The 25,178-nt window shown below is 38.6% G+C and overlaps 1 protein-coding gene across 2 annotated transcripts; it reads right to left on the reverse strand.

Moving 5' to 3' along the window:
• Positions 1–174: 174 nt before the first annotated feature.
• Positions 175–18,256, reverse strand: idh2 (isocitrate dehydrogenase (NADP(+)) 2). 2 transcript variants are annotated; one of them, XM_038268702.1, is made up of 11 exons: positions 18,043–18,256; positions 10,666–10,757; positions 10,214–10,379; positions 9,307–9,467; positions 8,515–8,658; positions 7,252–7,388; positions 7,004–7,155; positions 6,799–6,911; positions 5,779–5,876; positions 5,606–5,698; positions 175–573 (listed from the first exon to the last, which is right to left on the reverse strand). In XM_038268702.1, the coding sequence occupies exons 1-11, from the start codon at positions 18,158–18,160 to the stop codon at positions 489–491; spliced, it is 1,359 nt and encodes a 452-aa protein (XP_038124630.1). In that variant the 5' UTR covers positions 18,161–18,256; the 3' UTR covers positions 175–488. The 2 variants fall into 2 exon arrangements, with proteins under 2 accessions (XP_038124630.1, XP_038124631.1); XM_038268703.1 differs by lacking the exon at positions 175–573 and adding an exon at positions 4,427–4,478.
• Between the last annotated feature and the right edge of the window lie 6,922 nt (positions 18,257–25,178).

Below are 25,178 nucleotides of genomic sequence, written 5' to 3' on the forward strand. Positions count from 1 at the left end.
CAACTATACAAAAAGGGGAAGATACTCATCCTAAACAGCTTTCCGTTTAGACTTAAGTGTGAAGATGATATGAATAGAGATGTATGTACAATGTTGTGTACCAGGCAGAATTGTCTAATAAATTTATTTACCTTAATTCTCCTGAGTTTTTAATTTAAAAAACACAAAGATAAACATCGGTCAAACAAGATTTATTGGCAAGCATGTCTGACAGTCTTCGATCCTGCTCCAGGCATAACACAGCACTGAGTACATTACACATTACAAAAATAAAACTTGCACATTATGGGTCAGGTGTTTATGGGGTCATCAGATGGAAAGACGACTTGTGTCATTTCATTGTCTAAAAGAACACTATTTAATCCTACAGTGTATGCTCTCTCAGGTAAAACGCAAGTGGATTTGTTGACCTTTCAAGTTAAAAATGAGGTACAAAAACTTAAGAGTGACATTGCCACCTCCTGGCTCTTATTGTCGTTTCAAGTCCTTCACTTGCCGAGGGCCTTTTCCAGATTTTTCTTGATGGCGTCGAGGAAGTCTGTAGTATTCACATAGTGCTCGTTCAGCTTCACACTGGAAATTAAGCAAAAAGAAGGAAAATCAAGCCAACTACAAACACCTCTTGATTAATAACGCAATAACAATTATAAGGTTTCTTTTTATAACGGATTAAAAAGAAATATATGAGCAAACAAGATCTGATAAATTTAGTAATCCATTAAAAAATTTCTGATCCTCATTCAAATATTACTGCAAACATTTTCCTACTAAATATTAAATTTACTCATTTGTTGAAACCTTTTTGAACCAAATAATGAATTTCCCCTTAACAAAACCTTTCAAAATGTTTAAATGGTGAGGATACCATGTTAAAAAAAAAAAAACATGTACATTTAAGCAAACATAGCAGTCCTAAAAAATAAAAAAAGTTTTTAACTGTTTTACAGAAGCACACGGGTTTAAAGATATACTTTTCTGTTTCATGTCAGTAATGGCTTAAAGTAATAGTACACCCAAAACATGATTAGCCTTCATTTTCTACTCACCCCCATGCTGAACAACACTCTGGAGTACTTTTTTGATATCTCAAATGCACCTGGAGATCTGGGAGGCTTCTTGCTGTCTGCTGACATTCAAATAATGGAGGTCTACGGTGCCCGAGACAGAAAGGTCCATAAAAGTCCACAAAAACGTGTCAATATTCCTCCATACTGCTCGTCCAATGTATTCCAAGTGTCCCGAGTGGGTAGCATCCAGAATTTACTCGAAACGAAGTCATTTAGAATGTTTTTAGAGCATAAACAGTAGTGTATAGTATTACCTGAAAGCGCGCGCCAGCGCGTTCAGGACGCTACGGAAGCCGGCAGACCAAACCAGATGAAAGTGCGCATTCAGCGTCTGCTCTGCCGATAATGCAAGCGTAGAAGAAGAAATGTGCTGTTTACCTGTGCAAAGAAAGAAACAACGAAAGAAAAATGTCTGAGGACTTCAGTGTTGAGGAAGAGCATGAGTTCTTTGCCGAGCTGAATGCGCTGGTTTGGTCTGCTGGCTTCCGTAGGCTCGTGAACGCGCGCTTTCAGGAAATCCTATACACTACTGTTTATGCTCTAAAAACATTCTAAATGACTTCGTTTCGAGTAAATTCTGGATGCTACCCACTCAGGACACTTGGAATACATTGGACGAGCAGTATGGAGGAATATTGACACGTTTTTGTGGACTTTTATGGACCTTTCTGTCTCGGGCACAATAGACCTCCATTATTTGAATGTCAGCAGACAGCAAGAAGCCTCCCAGATCTCCAGATGCATTTGAGATATCAAAAAAGTACTCCAGAGTGTTGTTCAGCATGGGGGTGAGTAGAAAATTTAATGCTCCAATATACAGATGCTCTTAAAAGTTCATTACCTAAACTGTGGCTGCACCTTATCGGGTCTTTAATGATTAATTTCTAAAATATGTTTTCAAATGAAGTTGTTCTTAACGTGGTTTAAAGTGGAAAAAAAAGCAAAACTTTCCCAGGTGTGTATCCAGGGTTCCTACAGCATAAGGCAAGTTAAATTCAAGACTTTTTAATGCCACTTGAAATAAAAATTTAAGACCAAATTCACAAGAAACACAACAAAAAACCTGCTTGCAACAACTTAACCCAAAGGTTTATTATAACATAAATCTCTCCACTAATGTTTTAAATTTTGAAAAGCTTCCCATACAGGAAGAAAGCAGATATATTTTAACAATTATTTAACTGAGTTTACAAACTTTGTTTTGCAGAGACAAGGGTGGAACAAAACCGAGAAATACCGGCTGTTTCTCGGTAACTCGATTTTGATGCTTTGTGTTTCGATCTTCGCATGTGCGACTCCACTGCCTTAATTCCCATCGTTCCGAGCTTGAATGACTTCTTGCACAAAATACACTGTGCCTCATGTATGTTCCCTGGTACTGGTTTTACAGACAAAAAGTTAATGGTGCATCTCCCAAATGTCCCGGCCGCAACAACGCTTTTATTGGTTCCGCTATCGCGACGGAACCAATAATGGCGAGCCGTTTTTTTTATGAAAAAAAAAAAAAAAAAAGTTAATTTTAACGTTTTATTCAGATTACAAAAATAAATCGTAATAAAAATAATCCTATTTATGATGTTTTAAAAATATTGTAAGATCCTCCATATCCCAGACTACCTTATAGACCTCCAATTTATCATGAAATATAAAACACTCAAGTTGACTATATGTGCATCACAAATATATTTTTTCATCTTTAAGATTATTTATATGAACAACAAAAACCAGAAACAACAAAACTGGAAGGGAGGAAGGAAAAGAAAAAAAATAGGTGGACACAGGAAAAAAGACAAGGTAAAGAAGAATGGTGAAAAGAGGGAGCGAAAAGAAAAATGACACACAAGGGGAAAGCAAAGTTGGGAAAAAAAAGAGGAGGAAATAAGGAAGGCAGGAAAGCAGTGAAAGAATAATGGGCAGAAGGAAGAACAAGAGGGAGGGAGTTGTGAGACAAGGAAGGAATAAAAAAGAAGAGGGGAATGTAAGACAAGAATAGAAGAAATGAGGGCAGAAAGAAGAGCATGAGGGAGGGGGGGAGGAAGTTGGGACTCAAGGAAGGGAGAAATGAAGAATGAGGAACAAAGAAAGGAAGGGGAGAAGGAAGACTATGAGAAAGGCAAACAGGACACCTGCAAGGATGAAAGGTGGCAAGGAAAGAGATAAGATAGGAGTGAAGGGACTCAAAGCAGGAAGGATATAACATTTACAAAGGAGGGAAGTCTGGAAATTAAGATTTTTTTCCCCATTCCATATTCTGTTTCCCTACTAATACAGACATGGAAAAAGCGCTGAAGAAAAAGTCATTTAATTTTCTAGACAATCATGGACTGAATAGGAACTCTGATAGGTGAAAAAAGGATTAACTGAGTGTTATCCAAATAGATTAAGCATTTGTAAAGTATCAGGTTATGTTTTAGTCATACAACATGATTACAAGATTGAGGACTTTCTTCTGTTTTTTCATTTCCTTTTTGGGTTCCCACACATATTTATATAAAAAATGCATTTTCTTTTCCAGAGAAGTCAAGTGTGAATTTATAGCAGCCACTTCTACAGCAGCCAGGCCTCAAACATGTAACCCAGAAAAACCACTGACTAATAGGAGGGCGGGAAGGACAGACAGACAGATGGGAGGACGCATCAATGAATGAATGGACAGTTGGATGAATGATGGGCAGATGGATAATTAACAGATGGATGGATGGCTATAGGAACAGATGGATTGAAGAATAGATGGATAGGTGGTGGTGGGGGGTGGGGTCTTAAACAATAGGATGGGAGATAAAGAATAGAAAATATATATCCAATTATATCTGATATAATATACCTGACAAAATTGTCTTTATAAACTTTTTTTTTTAAATAAATCATTTTAAATGGCACAATAATTACATTTAATAAATTTTATTAATTTCATTAAAAAAACAATTTAATGACTTTTAATGACCCTCAGAAACCCTGATATTACGCATCAACACACATCACAAAAATACAGTGATCTCTATAAATAATAATAATAAATATGTGATTTTAGACTTAGCCACTGAAAACTTTTCTCATCTACTACCTGAGCCTGGGGAAGTAATCGACCTCTAAAACAAAACAATATATTAAAAATGAACCTTGCGTTAACGTATGTAGCAATCAATGCAAACTTGTGACCTGCTGTGAGAATTTTGAGGCTGCCATGCAAGCTTTACATATACACAATTACTAGCTCAAAAGTACTTAGACTTAAAAGACTTAACTATGATGGATGACTTAAGCTTGTTTAAATTGTCCAGTGCAAAGAGGGGAACTAAACATTTCAGTGTAGTTCAAGATCCAACTACCCCACTGTGTTTTTTAGGAAGGTGCTGAACAGCAGGCTGGGGTATTTAACAGTTACTTTCAGCCAAACCATGACAGCCACACCTGCAGGTTATATTACACAAAATTGGAACCTCAGGTAGGGTTTTGTTGTTTCAGAATAAATGCAATCCAGTCTGCCCATGTATCATTTAATTTGAAAATCTCACCGGATCCACTTTGCTTTTTAACCACTGACTTCCTGCCTGAAGGATCCGCTCTACTCCAGATTGATGAGGAATCTATCTAGAGTAGAGTGGATTGAGTTTCTTTCTAATAATAAATGAATGACAGGATTAGAATGCTAATAACTCCACAGCCCGCACCATATTAAGAGTAAATTATTAAGTTCCAGCATATTCATTCATATATCAGTGGGCGTACGTTTTTGTGTGGAGATGATCATCCAATAAGACAACTTGAGAAAAGAAGTCACCTTAAGAAATCTTATTTTTAAGTCTTCATTCAACCTACAATAGAACTTTTAGGAGGAAAAAAGTTGCACAATTTTATTAAATCTACACAATTTTATTAGAATATATATCATCACTTAGGTTGTAAATGGAATTATTATTTCAACGAATGGTGCTTTTAGTAGATTTGTAGGAAACCTAACAACTTAAAACAAGGCAGTTGAAAGATTTCATCCAACTAAAGAAAGCAAGAGCCGTAAAAACATGTTTAGTTTCTCATAAACTGCAACACAAACCAATTAGTGGAATGAATAAAAATGCTATTTGATGTTTCCTTTTCACCATTCCTATAATCTGGTTACTAACAACAACAGAAAAGTCCAATATGTTCCTCCAAATGAACACCTCTGGCGTGCTTTTCTCTTGCTGTTGGAACTGAAATAAACAACAACTCTCCCCCTCCTGGCTGCACACTGCCTGTCAGTTGGCAGGTCTAAGCCTACTATACAATATGGCTATGGAGCAAAAATAATACAACTGTTGTGTGGTAAATAAACAGGATCACAGTTCACCCATATTTATATAGGTTTGTTTAGCCTGTATAACTAATCAGATGAGGCTGTAGTTTTACTGAAAAGAGCAGAACAGCCATGACTGCTGTAAATACTCAAACTATTAAACTTACTATTCAAAACATTTAAATTTGTAGAGGTCAAGAGTTTTAAGACAAGGCTCCAAAAAGCATTTTCTAAAACATGAATACTAAAATAACAAACTTACTTGGAGAGGCCGTGGATGCAGCCTGCAAGGTCCTTGGTCATGACGCCGCTCTCGACGGTTTCAACACACACCCTCTCTAGCGTCTGGGAAAACCTATAAACACAATAAACAGTTAGAAAACCTAGTTTTTCAGCCTACGGCTGGAGTGTTCCCAGACATATTAGACTTCTCACTTTATGAGGTCGGGGTTGCCATCAAGTTTTCCACGATGCTCCAAGCCTCTCGTCCAGGCGAAGATGCTGGCGATGGGGTTTGTGCTGGTAGGTCTCCCCTGAGAGCAAAATAACCAACTAGAAATGAGCTACCACACATGTACACCTCACAACAAAAAATAACATCAAACTTATTTCATCTTAGTAACTTGAATCAAGAAGTGAAACTCATGCTATATAAATACAACATGCACAGTACTGCAATTCAAGAGTTTGATTTCTGCACCTTTTTGATCTGAGTCTAAAAAATCGTTAGCTCTGAGAATTAAAGATTAAATAAGACCAATGAAAAGCATTTTTATTATTGAAATGTTATGTTGTGGCTAATTGATGTCCTACACAAACACTGTAAAGACGGCCAACTTGGCAGCTGTCCACCATCAACACCCTCTACAAGGAGTATATGCTAGAAAAGGTCCCTCAAAAAGATTAGAATGCTGCATAATGCATTCATGGTAAACTGGGTCAAGGGAGTTAGTGTAATTACAAAAAAATAATGCAAAAACAATAGTGTTTACAACAGCCTTGACAGGCTGATGTAGTAATTAATGCAAGGGGAAGCCTAACCATGGTCAGAATGTAAACAACATACAGTACATTGACATGTTGCTATGTACGATGTTATTTCTATATTAAAAACTCATTTTAATGGCTACATTTTCAGAGAAATTGAATTCTTAGTTTTAGTACCTAAAAGCCATACTTATCAAAATTTACTCAAATAAATGCTGGAAAATATACATACTTTGTTGATATATAGAATACGTTGCACTTTAAGTTGAAATACATTTTTAAAATCTTTCAAATTGAAAAACATCTTGTTCAGTCAGGCGGTGAATAATATTTTACTCCATTTTCACCACATGGTGGCAATATAGAGCCACAAATGAAAGTGAAAGGAGATAAAGCAGCTCTGCACAGCTCTTAAAATGTTTGCTCCAATACAGAGGGGGTGATTGACAAAGACTGATGGCTGCAAACCTTCTGGTGCTCGCGATAGTGCCTGGTCACTGTGCCGTGGGCTGCCTCGGCCTCAATAGTCTTGCCATCAGGACAGACAAGGACCGATGTCATCAGCCCAAGAGAGCCAAAGCCTACAAAGAGAAAAGATAGTTTAGTTTGACGTCATCTCCCAATATGGGATAGCATTTTCAAATATAATCCAGATTTATTTTTTAAATCTCACCCTGTGCAAGAATATCAGACTGAACATCTCCATCATAGTTCTTGCAAGCCCAAACAAATGCTCCTGAAGACTTAAGCACTTGGGCAACCATGTCATCAATAAGCCTGTGCTCATACCAGATCTTCAGTTTATCAAACTCTGGTTTGTAATGCCTGTAGGATGTACAAAGGATTTGATTTTTTTTAGTTTTTTCTCATCGTCCTCCTCCTAATGACTATAAAAGTACTTCAACAATCAGTCTGACTCACTTTTCAAAGATGTCCTGGAAGATGTCTTTAAACCTGCCATCATAGGCTTTCAGAATGGTGTTTTTTGTGCTCATGTAGAGTGGCCACTTCTTGGCAATGGCGTACTGGAAACAGCTGTGTGCAAACCCTGTGATAGACTGGTAAAAAGAGAAAAACAAACAGTTCATGCCTGCCGGAGGTCTTTATCAGCTGTAAAAGGTTTATAACCTTCCCCTTGTTGAGATGAAAGTCATCTACGATGACCTCTGATGTTGTTAAATCAAACAGACTGACATGATGAGGGCAAACAAAACAGTAGCAAAGCGGGTTAAAAACTAGTTGGCTGAAAGCCAACACTGCACCGCACAATTTTACAAATCCCTCCTCTCTCCTTCCCTCAGCACAGACCCTATTCCAATAGTGATTTAAGACGTTTTAAACCCAATTCAAGTTTATATAGAATAATTCAATGCCCTTTAAGACTTTTTAAGGATTTGCACGATCGAGTTAAATTAGAACCATTTATCTTTGATTAAAACTTATGAGTTTATATTTTTGTAGAAAAATATTGCAGTTTTTTTTTATAGGAAAAAAGTAATTTTCTGTAAAATAAAGATAAGAAAAAAGGACCTTCCAGGATATCAAAGGCTAAAACAGGATAGTTGAGCTCATGCACTTGTTTTGGATGCCACTGAAAAATCCAACAAATAACTAGAAAAGCACCATGAGGGTGCAGACCTCCTCCAAGCTGCAGATATTGCCTTAAATTGTGACTTATGCCTAAAGCTAAAGCTTGCACATGATCTGAATCATTACCAAAGTTTAATGAATCATTTCTTTGTATGAGACACACCTCTGGCTAAATATTTCTATAAAATCCATTCATAAGTTTTCAATTGATCCTGCTAAAAAACAGAAAAAAAACAACAAAGTTCCTTTTTTTGTGTTTTTATCTTCAGTAAAATAACTCCAGACTTTTTGAGACGCTGTCAATAGTCACTGCTGCCACCCTCTGGTTTAGAGGAGAAACAGTTTTTGGCAATATAGCCCTATCTCACAATGTTCAAATAAAAAAGTCCTGTATCGAGATTGGGATCTGGATCAACACCAAAATGTAATAGATTTCCCTTTGGCATGAGGAAAACATCTGATAAAGATTTCATTAAAACCCTCTAAGTTATCCTGTACACAGACAAAAAACACACACACAAATGCTCCTAAAAACAAAACCTCCTGGGAGGAGGTGATAAATTGGTATTTTATCTCCAAACAGGCCTTGCTCACCTCGTCTGTGTTGTACATGCCCATTCCACAGCCACCAGCTGGGAAGTCATAGACCTCCCATTCCTTGCCTGCACTTCCATCAGTGGGCGTAAAGACCATCTTGAACTTGCCAGGCTGATCCACAACAAAGTCTGTTGCTCTGTACTGTAGAAGAACACAGCAGGGTAAAGTTTAGCAAACAGTTCTGAAGTGTCTGAAGTATATTTTTAGGGTTTTTGTTGTTGTTGTTGTTCTACAAAATAAACCAAAAAATCATGCTGACGCTTCCTTCCCACTCAGGAGTGTGATAGTAAAAGCTGTTTATAGTCTCTGAATTTAACTTAATCTGATCTGTTCTCAAATATTCTTACAAGATGACTTATAAAATCTGGACTATAATTACTACTTGTTGCTCATCACTTGTCTATCTTGTTTGTGAAAAGAACAAACTGTGCCATCACTTTATTTAGCATCTAAATATGCACCAAATAATTACCCAGACAGGGAATAGATCAATTCCCCCCTTAATTGGCTCTGATAAGACAGTCTTCTTTTAGATTTAAAGCTTTAACCTGTTGGGAGCCTTTCATTGCAAATAAAGCTTAAGAATAAAGAAGAATTCAACTTTATTGTCATGACACTGTCAAAAGTACTAAGCAAAAAATTAACGCTATTTAAGCAGTAATATTTTTCAAGAACATCTTTTTACTCCCAATTACAAACAAAGTTTTATATCTTAAATGTCAAATTATTTTTACCCCACCCAGAATTCTGGAGGCTGTATCAGAACCCTGAAAATGTGTAGAGGCCTACCTGGTCACCAAAGGCATGTCTGCCAATAGTGATGGGCTGCGTCCAACCAGGAACAAGCCTGGGAATGTTCTGGCAGATGATTGGCTCACGAAACACGGTGCCGCCCAGGATGTTCCTGATGGTTCCATTGGGACTCTTCCACATCTTCTTTAGGCCAAACTCTGGACATAAAAAAGGAGAAATAACTATTATCTAATAGAGACACAGACAAAGCTATATACAGGTTTGTTTTTAAAAATAACACAGTCAATGCAGTATTCATAAGGAAATACAACTACTGCCATCACGTTTTCACATGATCTCAGATATTGTTCTATATTCACCTAAAATCTCTGGCTCTTAAGAGGACGACAGGAGTTTCCCAGTTCCAGTAACCGGCATCTTTCCATTTCCACCATCAAAATCTACTTGTAGCAAACATCAAGTATTTAACCCCCCTTTCAATCAACTTCAATCTGATATATATTTACTTTTTAAAACTTTTTTAATCATGAGCACCACCAATTGCATCAATAATCTCAGTAAAACCTGCAAAAGAGCTTCTACCAGTTGACATGTTTACAAAAAACGATTTTTTTTCTTTCTTTTTTTTTTTGGTATAAAATGTATAAACCCAAGATTGTGAATCATATTTTGCAGGAATCAAAACCTGTTTGTCATGAATTAGCTTCCAGAACAGAATTCCTTCCCATCACCAACTGCAGCTAGGAATTTTGCTAGACGCTAGCTATGTTTACATGCATTAAATAATCTGATCATGTTTAACCTTTTTTTCTGAATCAGCTACAGTCTGAAATCCAAATACATTTAAATCGGTTCATTAACTTTTGTAGACGCAAACACTAATTTAAAGAGAATACCTAAAAGATGAAAAAGTATGATAGGAAATCAAGGTTTAGTTAAAGACCTTCCACTCTGGCTTCATCCGGTGTGATGGTGGCACATTTAACCGCCACGTTGTATTTCTTGGTGGCAAGGGCGGAGTCGATGGTGACCTGGTCATCAGTCTGGTCGCGGTACGGAAGACCCAAATCATAATACTTCAGCTCTACATCGACATTTGAGAGGATGAGCTACAAAGGAAGAGGAGAAATGAACGTATTACACATTTAAAAAGGATGCCATCTAGAGGAATATATGCATTTTTTCTGAGTGTAAAACAACCCTAATTGGAATGGTGAGCAGGAGAAACCAGCTGAGCTAACACTCTCAGATTTGAATCCTGAGCCAACAACATCTGTTCTCTACCACCCGCCTTTAAAAACAAAATCCCTCGCTGAACTACTCAGTCACAGCCTACACTATCCCTCCTCCTCATTTGTACGTTCACTCCTTCACAGCTGCCTGCTAATTTATCACCTTCTCTTTGATGAACTCCCAGATGATCCTGGTCATCTCATCTCCATCCATCTCAACCACCGGGTTGGCCACTTTGATGCGCTTGTCAGCATCTGTTGATTGCAAGAACAAGGACATGTATTTTCTTTGCTAAAATCCAATCCAGGAAAACATGACAATTTGTTTTAACAATGCAGGAACTGGCAACGAATACTAAAATACAGCATGGTGGAATGCAAAAACAAACAAAAAAACGTCTTCCAGGTAATCAGAAAAGATTTTGTTGGTATAAAGATGTTGTTTTTTAATTTTAATGCTCCCCCACTGCCAATAAAGCCTCAATGGTTCAATACAAAATAAACGTATAAAGGTCTACTGGAACCACTTCAAAACAGCACCCTCTTCAGTCTTTACTAAAAATGTCAAAAAATACGATAAAGTATTACACTAAATTAAACCAGCAGCTGAACTCGGTGCTTGGCCTGAACTTAAAGCATGACCTGACTCCTGCTGCATGGTGACCGCGCACTGAAAATAACAGGATAGAAAAAACAGCTGTGACCAACAAGTTACACAATGGAATCATGCAGAGAGGAAAAACGACATAAGAGTCAAAAGTGCACCACAGAAACCTAACATATAGTTAGTGCTCTTTGCTGGTTAGTCTGCAGGATTAAACTGGGGTTGTCTTCTGGTCCTTAAAACAGTTACTGTCTGCAACCTTCTCCAAGAAAACACTTTGGGAGAGATCACTAGGTGATGACAGATCATCTTCTCAGCAAATATTGTTCATAAAATGCTGCACAGCAGAACAGTTAACTATTCATTTATTTTTGACACTTGAAGGCCAAGTTATGCTTCTGACGCATATCCTCTGCAACTGTCAAATCTGTCTCTGTGCTTGACCACGCCCCCTGCGCAGAGGTTCTGTGACCGTCGTCACGAAACCGAAAAAAAAATCCTGACTATGCATCGGATGGTCGCAAACCTGTGCAGATCTCAAGCGGAAGTGCACAGACAAAAATCAGCTGTGATTGGTCCTTGGGATGCCTTTCCAGCTGTCTGTGTGGTCGTCCTTCTCGATTCGGTGCCGGGGCGCGCCATTTTTAAAACGGAGGAACAATGGACAACTACAACAAAAGGTTAATCGAGGAGGTTCAGAAGTACAATTCAATTTATCTTTATTGTCATTGTCACAAGAACAACAAAATTAAAAAAAAAGGTGCCATCGATCGATAAGTGCATGTGCTTAAAAACAAAAATCACTGTCACCACCATTTACACATAATATAAGAAATAAATAACAATAACTGATAAAAACTAATAAGAATAGTACATTCTCACACACATCATCCATGATGATTAATGGTTATTTTTGGTTGCATTTAGTTTTGTTATTGCTGTCATGTAACAACTGTCTCTAAGGCAGTTGGTTCTTGGTTTGATTGCTCTGTATTGTCTGCCTGAAGGCAACAGTGTAAACAGAGAATGTCCGGGATGAGAAGTGTCCTTTGTGATGTGTTGTGCCTTTTTTCAGACAGCGGTCGCTGTGCAAGTCCTCCAGTGAGGGGAGAGGGCAGCCGATTATTTTTTGGGCTGTCTTCTCCAACCACCTGTATGGTGCCTCAGACAAATTATATAAATAAATATATCCTCTTCGATGTACAGCATGCATCTCCCTGACCGTGATATCTTGCAGCCACGCCATTGTTGTTTTGGAAGATAAACTCCGCCGAAGTTCTCAAGAGTTTTTGAATAGGCTCCCCCTTGCGCTTTGTAGGGAAACTATTGTGCGTCCCTAGACATTCCAGAGCGACGGTGCAGAAGCATACCAGAAAAACTGGTTCGCCACCAGACCCAAGCGACATTTGATGTGTGCGGATGCAGAAGTCTAATCTGCCCTTAAAAAGTACCACAATGTTATCAAACTGCTTCCTTTTAAAGCAAAAGTAGGACAAAGGAGCTCTCTTAAGCTTCACCTTTGGCCCTTTGGGATTGATACTTTTTCCCCCAAGGTTGCATTTTATCAGCTGGAATAAGACCAAAGTCTGCCTAATGTAGTTAATTAAAAACACTCTCTTGTCTGTTATCTATTGCTTCTGAAACAGAAAGTAAATTTAAAATGCCAACCCCTAAATGCTCATTTTGACTATGCAGCTCACAATAAAAAGCAGAATTTAAAGCCAAACTGGATCAGAGTGTAACATATCTTTTCTGTATAAAACAGTTTTATCTGTATTTATCCATGTAAATAACAGCAGTCATGCCCCATTGCGTTGTGGGTAAGTCTACATGAGCTGCTGTCTAGCATCGTTTCTAAGCCATCATCGACCCCACGTCCGCAAATGCAGGACTCTGCTTCCACGCAGCAAAAGGAGAGGGGGGAAGCAATAAGCTAAGCTTGTTATGTAACTACTGAGCGCTGCTCTGAAGGGCACACTGCAACAGTCATGTGAGCCCACCTGCTGCCTTATTTGCAAAAGCAGCTCTGAAAGCTATTGCGAAGACTAAAATAAAATGGATAAGTAACCACACACAAAAATATAAAGTAAAACAAAAACTAAACATTACACAAAGTGTGGGGGCTTTATCCTTTTTGCAGGTTTAATGAAACAAATATTTTAAAAATCTATATATTCTGATGAGAACAGGACCTATTTCAGATGTATATAAGTGTGTCTAAATCTTAAATATTCCTGAAATCCAAATTTAAGAGGGATTGGTTTCACACAATCAATCTTTAGATGATGTGAGACAAATGACAGAACACCAACACAAGTATGTTGACAAGACAATCTGCCCAAGGTTACAGCGCCTGCTTTAAGCATTAAGCAGTCTTACAGGAAAGAGACCACTAATTTTAAAACTGAAGTGTTTAAAGCCGTGTCGTAAGTTCACGTACTGCCGCACACATCCAGGACAAGCATTTAAAGATGAACTCGGAGTGCACGACTTTCCGTCTGTCTTCTCCAGTCAACTTTCACCCTAAATAAGATTGAGCTTTAAACCACTTTAGTTATAATCCCTACAACAGGAGAAGCCATCTTACAGCTGGTAGGTTAGATAGAAACAATGCAGAAAGAGACCGAGCTGAAGCTAAGATTTCTAAGCAAACTGCTTCTCTAAATACACCATCATGAGATAAAAGACTAATTTCAGCTTGCGGGAAACGTTATGGCGTCTTATTCTAGGAAAGGACAAGGTTTATAGTCTGTATCAAAGATCTGCTACTTTGAAAAAGTTGCATTTTCTAAACCATTAAAATTCCTGTAAACCCACGTGCTAGGTGTCCAGCTGTGTTGAGCAACACACTGGGGCCCCTCCCCCACCTATTACTGCCTCTGGCTTAAAAAAAAAAAGACTGCTAACTTTTATTTTACTTTTAAACACAAATGTTGTTGTTAAGAATTATTTATGTCAAATTCAGTTATGAATAAAAGCATAAAGTAGTGCTTCCAATCCTTCTTTGTCAGGTAATTCCACACCAAAACTACCATTGGCCGGCTATAAGAGGGGCCTCTGTGGCCCCGTCCACATGAAGTCAAAACGAACACGAAACGCTGATATTTTCCAAAACGTTTGCCGTAAAGACGGAGACGTAAAATAAATGTGAGCGTCCACACGAATGCATGAAAACGCTGCAAAATGTATGCCAGGCCTGTAAGGGGCGCTGTGGTGCCAAAGCAAAAATAAGCGACGAAATGCTGGGAATGCGCACTAATATTTATACATGGTTGCCCTGCGGGTCCATTTTCGTGGTTAAGTCAAATTCAGGTGCTGAACTATGTCGTCGATATTGCTCCGTTCTTCCTGGAGATATTCCAGAAGAAGAAGATTCTGTTGTAAGCCCGACAGCAGGGTGAGTAGCATTAGCAGCAACGGCGCCATTGTTGTTGCGATACTGTCTCGCGCATGCGTGTTTAGAGTCGACGCTATGACGCATGCGTGTAAAAAAAAATATGCGGTTAGAGCGTAAAGATGGAAACGCGAAAACAGCGTTTCGAAATCTTCCCACTCTGAAGGCTGAATAAAAAAAAGATAGTTTACAGACCCCCGAAACGCCGGCTTCATGTGGATGAGAGGCTGGTTTGGTGAAAAATTTGTGCGTTTAGGCCAGGGTTCATCTTCGTGTGGACGGGGCCTGTTAGCAGCAGACTGCAGTCTTTATCAGGACAGACAGTCGCTAATAGGGGAGCTATCATTAATCCACCAACATAAGCTGTTTACTTTAAAAAAACTTAATTGTTTATGAAGTTTTTGCATCCCAAAAAAATTGTAATAACATTGCTATAACGATATAATATTCAATCTTTTATTTGATCAATCCATGGCAGGATGTTTTGCTTTTAATCTTTAGTCAGGGTTAAAAAACTGCATGATAACTCCATACTTCCCCTGGCATAATTGCAGTTTCTTAAAAATACAAACCATATTTCATATATCGTATTGATTTGGGTCCACAGCTGATATAGTACAGTCTGCTTTGTGACTACATTTCAAAAGTCTTCTCAGTTGTTGCAATGCTATCTTCCAGCAGTTTCTTATTGACCCCGAGCATTCTTGGGCTACAGGCTTATCACCTCCATCACCTATGTACACAACAAACTTTAAATGGCAAGCTGATTCAATCACAGCTAAGAAAAACAAACACATCGAAACATTGTAACCACCATCTGGGTGAGACTGTTTCTCCTGATGAGTTTGTTTTTGTTTTAGCCGTTACATTTCTTACTTTATTAGGTCTCCCTAAAAAAACAAAACACTTCTCTATATGCTGCATCGCAGACAGACCTCAATTTGTCTTCTGTCTACTTGCTTACTTTGTGAAACATAGCCTGCAGAAGTCGTACCTTTTGACAAATAGAAACAATCGTAACATTTAGCCGTTTTGTGGAAGATAATTTGATTTGTGGATCTACTTATCAAATATTCCAAGTTTATACTACAGGTATGAATAGTGGGATTTATCCCTGAAATCTATTTTGTTAAAAATATTGTTTCTTTTGAACATAACTTAAAGTATTTACATTATTCATCATCTTTTTTTCTCTCTTAAAAACAACTAATTTCAGCTGGAGCACCATTCAGATCTAGACTGATCACTAAAAATATTTGGTTGATTAGAAATATTTCCGTTTTTTAATAACCTCTCCGTTTTGGTAAAAACCATAGTTTGTGTTATGATGTGTTTATTAAAATTACACTCACTAAACTGGTATTTATGTCACTCTCAAATACCTTGAATCCACCAGAAGCAAAAACATCCCATCCAATTCTTTCCATGAGGTCTATGTAATAAAATAGCATGTCAAATATAGACAATTGCTTATAACTTCACACTTTAGGATGAAACCCACATGACCGCAGCTTTTCAATGCTTGTTTGGACTTCATTTTGTCTCATAAACATCTGACATAGCTGGACTTCATCCACTTTACTGTTCTTACATTGAAATCTGTAAAAAAAAAAGTCTGATTGAATATTTTAGTTCATTTTCTTTAAGCCTAACTGCATTCAAAAGGCATTTGTCCAGGAATAAAAATGTATCTAAAAAATATCGTTCAGAAGCTAAAAAAAGTGCAGTGTCTCTTTAAAACTTTGTATTTTGTGTAGCTACGAAAGTTAGGATGTTAGGGAAGAGGATTAGTGACACTGAAAAAAAATTTTAAAAGTTGACTGATTTTTGAATTTTATTTCAGTTTAATATGGGAAAAAAGTCAGAATTCAGACTTTAATCTCAGAATTCTGACTTTAATATCAGAATTGTGGATCTTAATGTAGATGAGCACAATATGAAGGAAGAGATGTGAGAGGACACAGCTTGACTGACAAATATGTGAGTTATTAATGAGGGCCAGTAACACCATGGTGGAAAATGACGCAATTAAGCAACTTTTTACGCGCACGAGGGGTCACCGGTGATGCCAATTCATTAATGGAAGAGCCGAAGGTGATTAAAACAAGAACTAATCTCTAAAACGTAGATGACTACTGCTTGATGCTAACATGCTTGTTAGCTGTGATAAAAAAGTCAGAATTCTGAGACTGTATTCAGAATTCTGAGGAAAAAAAGTCAGAATAAAGTCCGAATTCTGAGACTGAAGTCAGAGTTCTCAAACTGAAGTCAGAATCTGAAGTCAGAATTCTCAAACTGAAGTCAGAATTCTCAAACTGAAGTCAGAATCTGAAGTCAGAATTCTGAGACTGTAGTCAGAATTCTGAGGGAAAAAAGTCAGAATAAAGTCAGAATTCTGAGATTGAAGTCAGAATTCTGACTTTATTCTGACTTTTTTGTCATGTTCTACTGAAATAAAATGTAAAAATCAGTTAACTTTTTTTTTTCCAGTCACCCTAATCCTCTTCCGTAGAATGTCTGTAGAGATCACACTAATTAAATACAGATCCGTATTACAGGCCTGTTGGCTAAAAATGGCACTAAGAGAAAGTGACAATTCAACATTGGAATTAAATCTCGACAGCCTTCCACGTGTGATTTAAAGGTAAGGTGTCTTATAGTGAGGTTATGGTGCTGCAGTCTGGATGTGACCCAGAAGCAGACAGCCTGTAGGACACCGCGGGCAGCGGCAGCCATTGCTCCCTGCTACAGACTCTCGTAAGCAGCGGCTGACCTTGAGGAAACTTTTCCCTAAAGTTTAACTCATAATAACAATACCTCCAAATGTCAGTTGTTCTGCGTAAATATCTTCCTTAATTGGTTTCAATGAATATCCTCCCCCCCAGTTAAACCCCCTCAAGGAATGTCATACAAATGCCCGCATAAACAGCTAAAAACGGAACATCTTGACTCATTTCTAGCACTTCTTTTAACGCCGACTGCAAAGGTTATCTCACAATAGGGCGTAAATAATGTATGAAAGCTGCATGTATAATTCCGTTTTCTGACATTGCAAAGCAGTTGTTGTGTCATTCATTGCGGTTAGCGCATATTTTTTAAATGATGAATCAGTTGCTTCTCGAAGTTTGGAAGAGAAAGGTGAAGAAAGCTTTCGCTTTGTCGCCTTGCCCTTCAGCTTCCTCGACGTTTACATCCGCCTCCTCATGGCCAAAACAACCCGCAGCGGGTTAGCCGATTCAGATGCATTTAAACAGGCCTGTGGAGCATCGCTGGCCCTGCTCTAACAGCGCCATTAAAGCTATTTACAGCATCCCAGATGGCTAACAGTAGCCCGGGCAAACGTTAAGCTAGCATTGCTGCAGAGAGCGCGCGCCACCGGCTTCCAACGGTTGACGCTCCACGTCCTTCCTTGTTTTTCTTTCTTTATACATACCGCCTTATAATTCGATCAAAAAACACAAGCTACATGCATCACTATTCATTCATCAACCCGACCCGATAAGGACGGAGGATGTCCTCCCCCGTTATCTCCATCCACTCACAGTTTCTTTGTTGCAAAGTCTGGCAATTTGCAGCCGGAGCAAGCACTGGGGGATTTCTGGAGAAAGCCGCACCGGCCGACCTTGAAAGGGTGCTGAGGACTTTCAGATATCCAGCCATGTTTTCTTTCTCGGGCCAGAAACACTTCAGCGATCGACACTCGGAGAAACTCAGAGAGAAGAGGGGGCGATGAATTCCGAGGATCGCTCCAATATAGTTGGAGTCAGCAGCACCGCCCTCCTGGCCCTCCCCGGCGGGACGCGCTAAGCGCTACGTCAGAGACCTGTCAGAGACGCTCAGCCACGAAGCTATCTCTAGAAACACATTAACACTGGTGTAAAAAGTCCTGATCACCAGGGGCGGAGCTAGATGGGGGGTCAGGGGTGGCCATGGCCACCCTTATGCTACGTTCACACCAAAGGCAGCAAAAACGCACCAGCTGCCTCACTTTTGATGCAAAGCTGCTTCAGCTGCCAGGTGGAAAAGTGGGTCTACACTATCCTTTCTTTTCCTGTAACAATCACAGCTAAATTTGCTGTGATCAGTGGGTTTTAGTATGTTTTTAAGTGAGAAAGTCCACATGAAAACTTCATCAGTGCAGTCAGTTCATCCAGATTACCATCCTGCATTCAAATATTATCTCTTTGTCGGAGCCGCTCAGGCCCCCACATACCTGTGGTGCACTGTCAGTAGGTATCTAATTCAACAGCACCTTCTGGTCCGGTCGCCTCTTCCCGGTTTGCAGTGGCGGTTGGAAGGTGTTTTAATCCAAACTGCAGGCACCAGGATAATAAAAGCAAACATTTTGGTGGCAGATTTCGGTATTTTAAGTTAATTTAGGTGTTAATAAATTGTTTCATTGGAGTGATCGTAGCTATCTTTATCAGCGATGTGTCTCTCTCCCTGCTAGCTCCCAGATCAGCTTCTCTGATTGGTTGATGTGGCGCGTCGCGCAGCAAACGTTCAATTTTTCCAACTCAAGCAGCAGCTGCGTTTGCTGCGCGTCGCCCACATCAAATGCTCAGAAGCTCACGACTGGCTGCTTCAGCTGCTTAGACGCGATGTGCCTGCTGTGGGAAGTTTTGCTGTGCGTTGAAGCACGTCAACCATTGACTTTGCATGTAAACTAGCTGGTCTTGATGCTTTTGCTGCTTTTGGTGTGAACGTAGAAATAGCCAATCATTGCCCACCCCTGCAGCCACCCCTACCATTTTTTCCTTCTAATACAGATGGTGGCAGCAGTAATACTCTGAAGGGGAATATTCAAACTTATTGAACATTTACATTTTTCATATATGAACAAACTACAAACTACTGGACAACAAAACTACTGTGGTTAATTATGCACATGAATATACAAACATGATACATACAGAATTCATGCTCTTTTCTGAACTAAATTTTGATTTATTTGGGGTATAGATAAAATTATGTGCCTCTGCAAGTCATCTAGGAGTCTTCAATGAAATCATAGATATATAACTACTTTAATAATAACGTAAGAATTAATTAAATGTGGATATTAGTAGATTTATATCTTTTTTTTTTTCGCAGAATAATTATTGATAAAAGTAGATAGTAACAATGTGAAATATGTTCGCCCCAGAACCCAAACCTGAAAGATTTTGTCCACTATGCCTTTTATTTATACAGCATAGATTTTTAAATATATGCATCTATTTGCTAGCAAAGGCTGCTGGAAAGTATAGTTTGTCTTTAGTTTAAAAAATATGGATGTTTTGTAGATTGACCCTGAGGTTCTGTTGCTTTTCGGCCACCCCTCAGTGTACATTGGTTATTGACTGGCCACCCCTATTATGATTTTCTGGCTACGCCTCTGCTGATCACTTCTTTTACCCAGGAATATACACCTACAGTAAATAACATTAGTTATACCCCTCCAATAACTAAATCCTGTCACAGACTCTGCATCACACTGACAACACCAAACCAAAACACTGCATAATTGCACCATTTTTATTTGATGCTCTGAACTTCCATATCACTTCATTTTTTTTTTTTGCACCATGTTTTTTCTCCCGCACTGTTTACATTCAATCATTGCTGCACTTTAAGAAATGGAAATGTCATGAAAGCTTTACAAAACGAACTTTTGTTTTGTATACACATCGTGTATACAAAATGACAATAAAAGCTGTCTAAGAATCAAATTTTCCTAGGTTACAACCATAAACTGCAATGAATTTGATAGGGATTGTGATTGTTATTTGAAGAAAACATCCTTTATTCTTATAGCCCTAGATAAATTCCAGTTTAACCAATGCATTCAATGGCGTAAATATCTGTACGCTTACGGTCCAACAACGGGCAGATGTAATGGTGCGAAAAATTCCTCTTAAACCCATCTGATACTGAAGAGACCGACCGCACCAACATGGTGGTGAGCCGTTTAAACACGCCACCAATAGCAAAGCAGACAGGGGTACCTTTAAGTACTAGGTTAATAACTGTGTATAGTTCATTAGATGGTTGGTAAAAAAAAATAAAATAAATACACTCATATAATATGTTTCAAACCGCAATAAAGATCTTAAAAGAATGATGTATTTGAGTATAGGTTTGTTTTTGGCCGATTTGAGGAACTGTCGCCCTATCCTGAACCTTTATCAAGTGTTGTACTTCATATGGGGCCCACCCAGATAATGTTGCTTACGGGCCTATTGTTGTGTCATTACGCCATTGAATACATCAGTCACCTAAACAATTTCTCAACCTTTGAGTAGAGAGAGTACATCTGTGAGTGATCTTAAAGTAACTATGGTTGCTCTGTGAAAACACACAAGGTTTCTATACAAACAAAATCGCAAGAACATGGATAAAGCAGTGAAAACCATTAAACGCATCTTGGAGTATTGTCAGAACCATCATTTGAAAAATGACACAAGTGAGGTACCAATAATAACCTGAAAAGCTGGGGAAGGCAAGGCAAGGCAAGGCAAATTTATTTGTATAGCACAATTCAGTACAAAGACAATGCAAAGTGCTTTACATGATTAAATACAGGAAAATTAAACAGAATCAAAGCAAGTAGGAAAAAAAATAAAATAAAATAAAATAAATGCAGAAACAAAAAAGAATATTAAAAAGAATAAGTATTAATCTTTGGAAATGGTCAAAGGCCCTTGGTACAATGGAGGAGCTGAAGAGACCCCCTACCCCAGAGTGAGATCTGTTAGCATGAGTGCCTTTATGAAAGAGAACAAAGAAAAACAACTTTGTTGGGAGTTTTTTCCATATGGGAGCAGAGCAAACAGGAAGGAGAGAGTGTTTGGTTCACATGAACCGTGTGTTTCCAAACTTTTTAATGGAAAAGTCCAACAAAAGCCAGGTTATGCAAATTATGCGGTTGATAGAAGACCTACACACATGGCAGTACTTTACGTTGTGTCCATTTAACTGAATATAAATACTGCTTATAAAATTAGTTGCCGGGTGAAACACGTTTTTTTCCAGTGGGGATGCTCAAAACAGACTCTTTAATCTAGTCTAACTGAGCCTGAGCTACACTGCGAATGAGAATCTGCAGAAATTTCACCCTGTAGATCAGAGGTGTCAAACTCAACTCCTTGAGGGCTGGTATCCTGCGACTTTTATCTCCCTGGTCCAACACACCTTAAGAATCAAATGGCTGAATTACCCTCTCAGCATGCGGTTAATTTCTCCAGGGTGCTACTAATGACTAAATTAAATAGAGACAAATCTAAAAGATGTCAGACACTGGCCCTTGAGGATTGGTGTTTGACACCTCTGCTCTAGATGAAGCTGAAAGAAGAACATTCAAAAAGACCCTGAGGAGCAGTTGGTATGAGCGCTATAGTCAAACTCTGGTTCAAACGCATCCATCTTAACCTTTTCCAACTCAGCTGCAACTTTAATGCCTCAAAGTTTTATCTCACATTAATGTACACCATTGCTTGTTGATGAGCTTCTTGAGCTTCTAAATGTAAATAAAGAAGCTGGGTTTTATTTTTCTTCAGGGAGGTTTTTAAAAACTTTTTATTTGGTGAAATCCTGCAGCTGGAAACCAATTTGTAAGTTGATTTGTAATTGAAAAATACAACACTCTTTTCAACAGATTATGAAATATTTCAAATTAAAAGCATTTTTTCTGAAAGGATGAGGTTTGAAATTCTTTTGATAAGAATTATCCTGAATATTATTTGGGATATTCATTAAAACCAGGATCTTTCACAATAATAAAGTCCTTTTTTTCATTTTTCATTTCACTTTTCTACTGCACTGACTTTTGTTTTACAATTTCTAGTATCTGCAATCCTGTTTGGAATCCACTCCCTTGACCTCTTAGTCCTATAAAAGCTTTTTATGGAACCCTATAACCGTTAAATCAGTAAGCTGTTTTCAGGTTATTCCCCTGTCTGTTTTAGCAACGCCTTTGATAGATAAAGATAAATTAAGTCAGAAACACTGATATTAATCTTGCTCATAAATTATCCATACAATAAATACAGGAAAGTCACATTCCAAAAAGTCTCAGCAGAGGGCCCTCTAAATTTAGCAGGGGAAGCTTGCCATACTGGGAAAGTGACTGTGGAAGGAGCAGAGCAGTCACATGTCAGATTTGGATGAGAGCCAGCAGTCAGGTCACCTCTGATGCACTCTGAGAGAAAATAGACAAAGTAATTAAAAAAAAAATACTATCCAGATTAATAGATTTAAGTATGCCTATGTCTTACCAGAGACAACAAAAGTCTTCTTCTTGTAAAACTACAAAGAACATTATGAATTTCAGTTGGGTTATTTTTGCCCTTGAGGTGCAAGGCTTGGTCCGACATCTTTAATAAGTAACTGTAATGAAAAAGTAAGGAAGTAGGGGTCATCGGCATGTTGCATAATATTTTATTTCTTACAGCAGTGCTTTAAGTCTTGGTATTTTAGCATGTCTGCACACACACTGCTTCAGAACTTCTCAAATGTCACCCTGTAAACATCAAGGTCAGGTGTCTCCATTTAACCCTTGTCTAGACCGAAGTAAGAAAACTTAAGACAAGTTCAGAGGAGGACACGGCTATGTGATTGAGTGTAGTGGAAATATTCTCAGGCTTCGTAGACTTAGACAAACTTTTTTGTCATTTTGTACAAACAGTGTGTATAAAAAAAAAAAAAAAAAAAAATTTTATTCAGTACAGCTCTCAAGACATTTCCATTTGTTAAAGCAGAGCAGTGATAAAATGAACATGCTCCTAATGTTTTATTTATTCAGGAGAGAGTTTTAGTTAACTATAGGTTAGATTTCTGAGCTAAAAGGATTTTATAATTACAGGGTTTTTACTGTTGGGTTTCAGCCTCTTTCTGCCAATACTTTAACAGACTCGTGTTTTTCTACTTGAAAGATTTAGATATATCCTATGATGTTAGAGTACCTCATTTGGGTCTAAAAAAAGTTCAGAACTCTAATGAGGAATAAAATAGTAATCAACCACATTGTCTGGAGGATGGATATGATGCTGATGCTCCATCTGCTGGAATCCACTGAAAGACACTGGTGATTTGTTGATGACTCTGCACTGACCTCTGCTGGCTCACATCCGCAACGTTTCATTTCAAGATGCGCCTCTCATGAGCTGACCTTGCAACATTCAGGGAGAGCTTCAATGCACTGGTAGTAACACTTTGATTTTATACTTCCATTCATATCATACTTGGTTTAAATTTCAGAAATGAATGTACGATTCCTGAACTGTTGTTTACAATCAAACATTTGTTGGAAATGGGCAGGTGGAGAATGGAAATGTATTTTTTTTCCTCAGCTTTTATTTTCATTACCCTGTCATAAATAAAGAGCAGCGAAATTAACTCTCTGCATTTAACCCATTGTGCGGCGCCTGGGGAGCAGTGTGGGGTTAAGGGTCTTTTTGCTTAGGGGCCCAGAGTGGCATTCTGTTGTAGTTGGGCTCGAACTCAGAATCAGGATTCCAAGGCCTATGCCCTAACCACTAGGCCGCCACATATTTTACTCACTTGTTTACATTTATATAGGAAATGTTTATATATCTATTTATTTATTTGTTTATTTATTCATTCCAGCTCTAATCTAACCACTCTGCAGAATCTGTTAGTTCAATCTCTAATGTTATGCTCTCTCTGCTTTTTCTAATAGTAGCTTCGCCTCGTCTTTTCCTGTCAGCTGTGCTGCTGCCATCAACACCTTTGTTTATAGATGTTGGAGATCTGCCTGTTTTTCCAGTGTATTCCTGTTTCTCTGACTGTGACTAGTTGGATGTGCTCTCTTCATCCTCTGACTTGGGAGCTGGTCTGGAGCTCGTCTGCCTGGCTGTGTGTTTCCTGGACGGGGCTGCCTTTTACAGCTGCTTTTTGTATCTCTGCTTCTGTCTCCTTGAACGGCAGTTGGCTTCGGCAGATGGCCGCTCACACTGATCCTGGTTCTGCTGGAGGTTTCTTCCTGTTAAAGGGGAGTTTTTCCTCTCCACTGTCGCTGCAAGCGTGCTTAGAGAGAGGGATTGCATTCGAGTCAATGAGTCGATGCAATGAACTGGTTTTCCTTAGACTGCCTTATTTTAAAGGAATAGTACACCCAAAGCATGATTAGCCTTCATTTTCTACTCACCCCCATGCTGAACAACACTCTGGAGTACTTTTTTGATATCTCAAATGCATCTGGAGATCTGGGAGGCTTCTTGCTGTCTGCTGACATTCAAATAATGGAGGTCTATTGTGCCCGAGACAGAAAGGTCCATAAAAGTCCACAAAAACGTGTCAATATTCCTCCATACTGCTCGTCCAATGTATTCCAAGTGTCCTGAGTGGGTAGCATCCAGAATTTACACGAAACGAAGTCATTTAGAATGTTTTTAGAGCATAAACAGTAGTGTATAGGATTTCCTGAAAGCGCGCACATGCGCGTTCACGACGCTACGGAAGCCGGCAGACCAAACCAGATGAAAGTGCGCATTCAGCGTCTGCTCTGCCAATAATGCAAGCGTAGAAGAAGAAATGTGCTGTTTACCTGTGCAAACAAAGAAACAACGAAAGAAAAATGTCTGAGGACTTCAGTGTTGAGGAAGAGCATGAGTTCTTTGCCGAGCTGAATGCGCTGGTTTGGTCTTTTTGTGGACTTTTATGGACCTTTCTGCCTCGG

This window comes from Cyprinodon tularosa, unplaced genomic scaffold, assembly GCF_016077235.1.
Source record: "Cyprinodon tularosa strain WSP-4 unplaced genomic scaffold, ASM1607723v1 ctg71, whole genome shotgun sequence".
In the NCBI taxonomy this organism is placed as follows: Eukaryota; Metazoa; Chordata; class Actinopteri; order Cyprinodontiformes; family Cyprinodontidae; genus Cyprinodon; species Cyprinodon tularosa.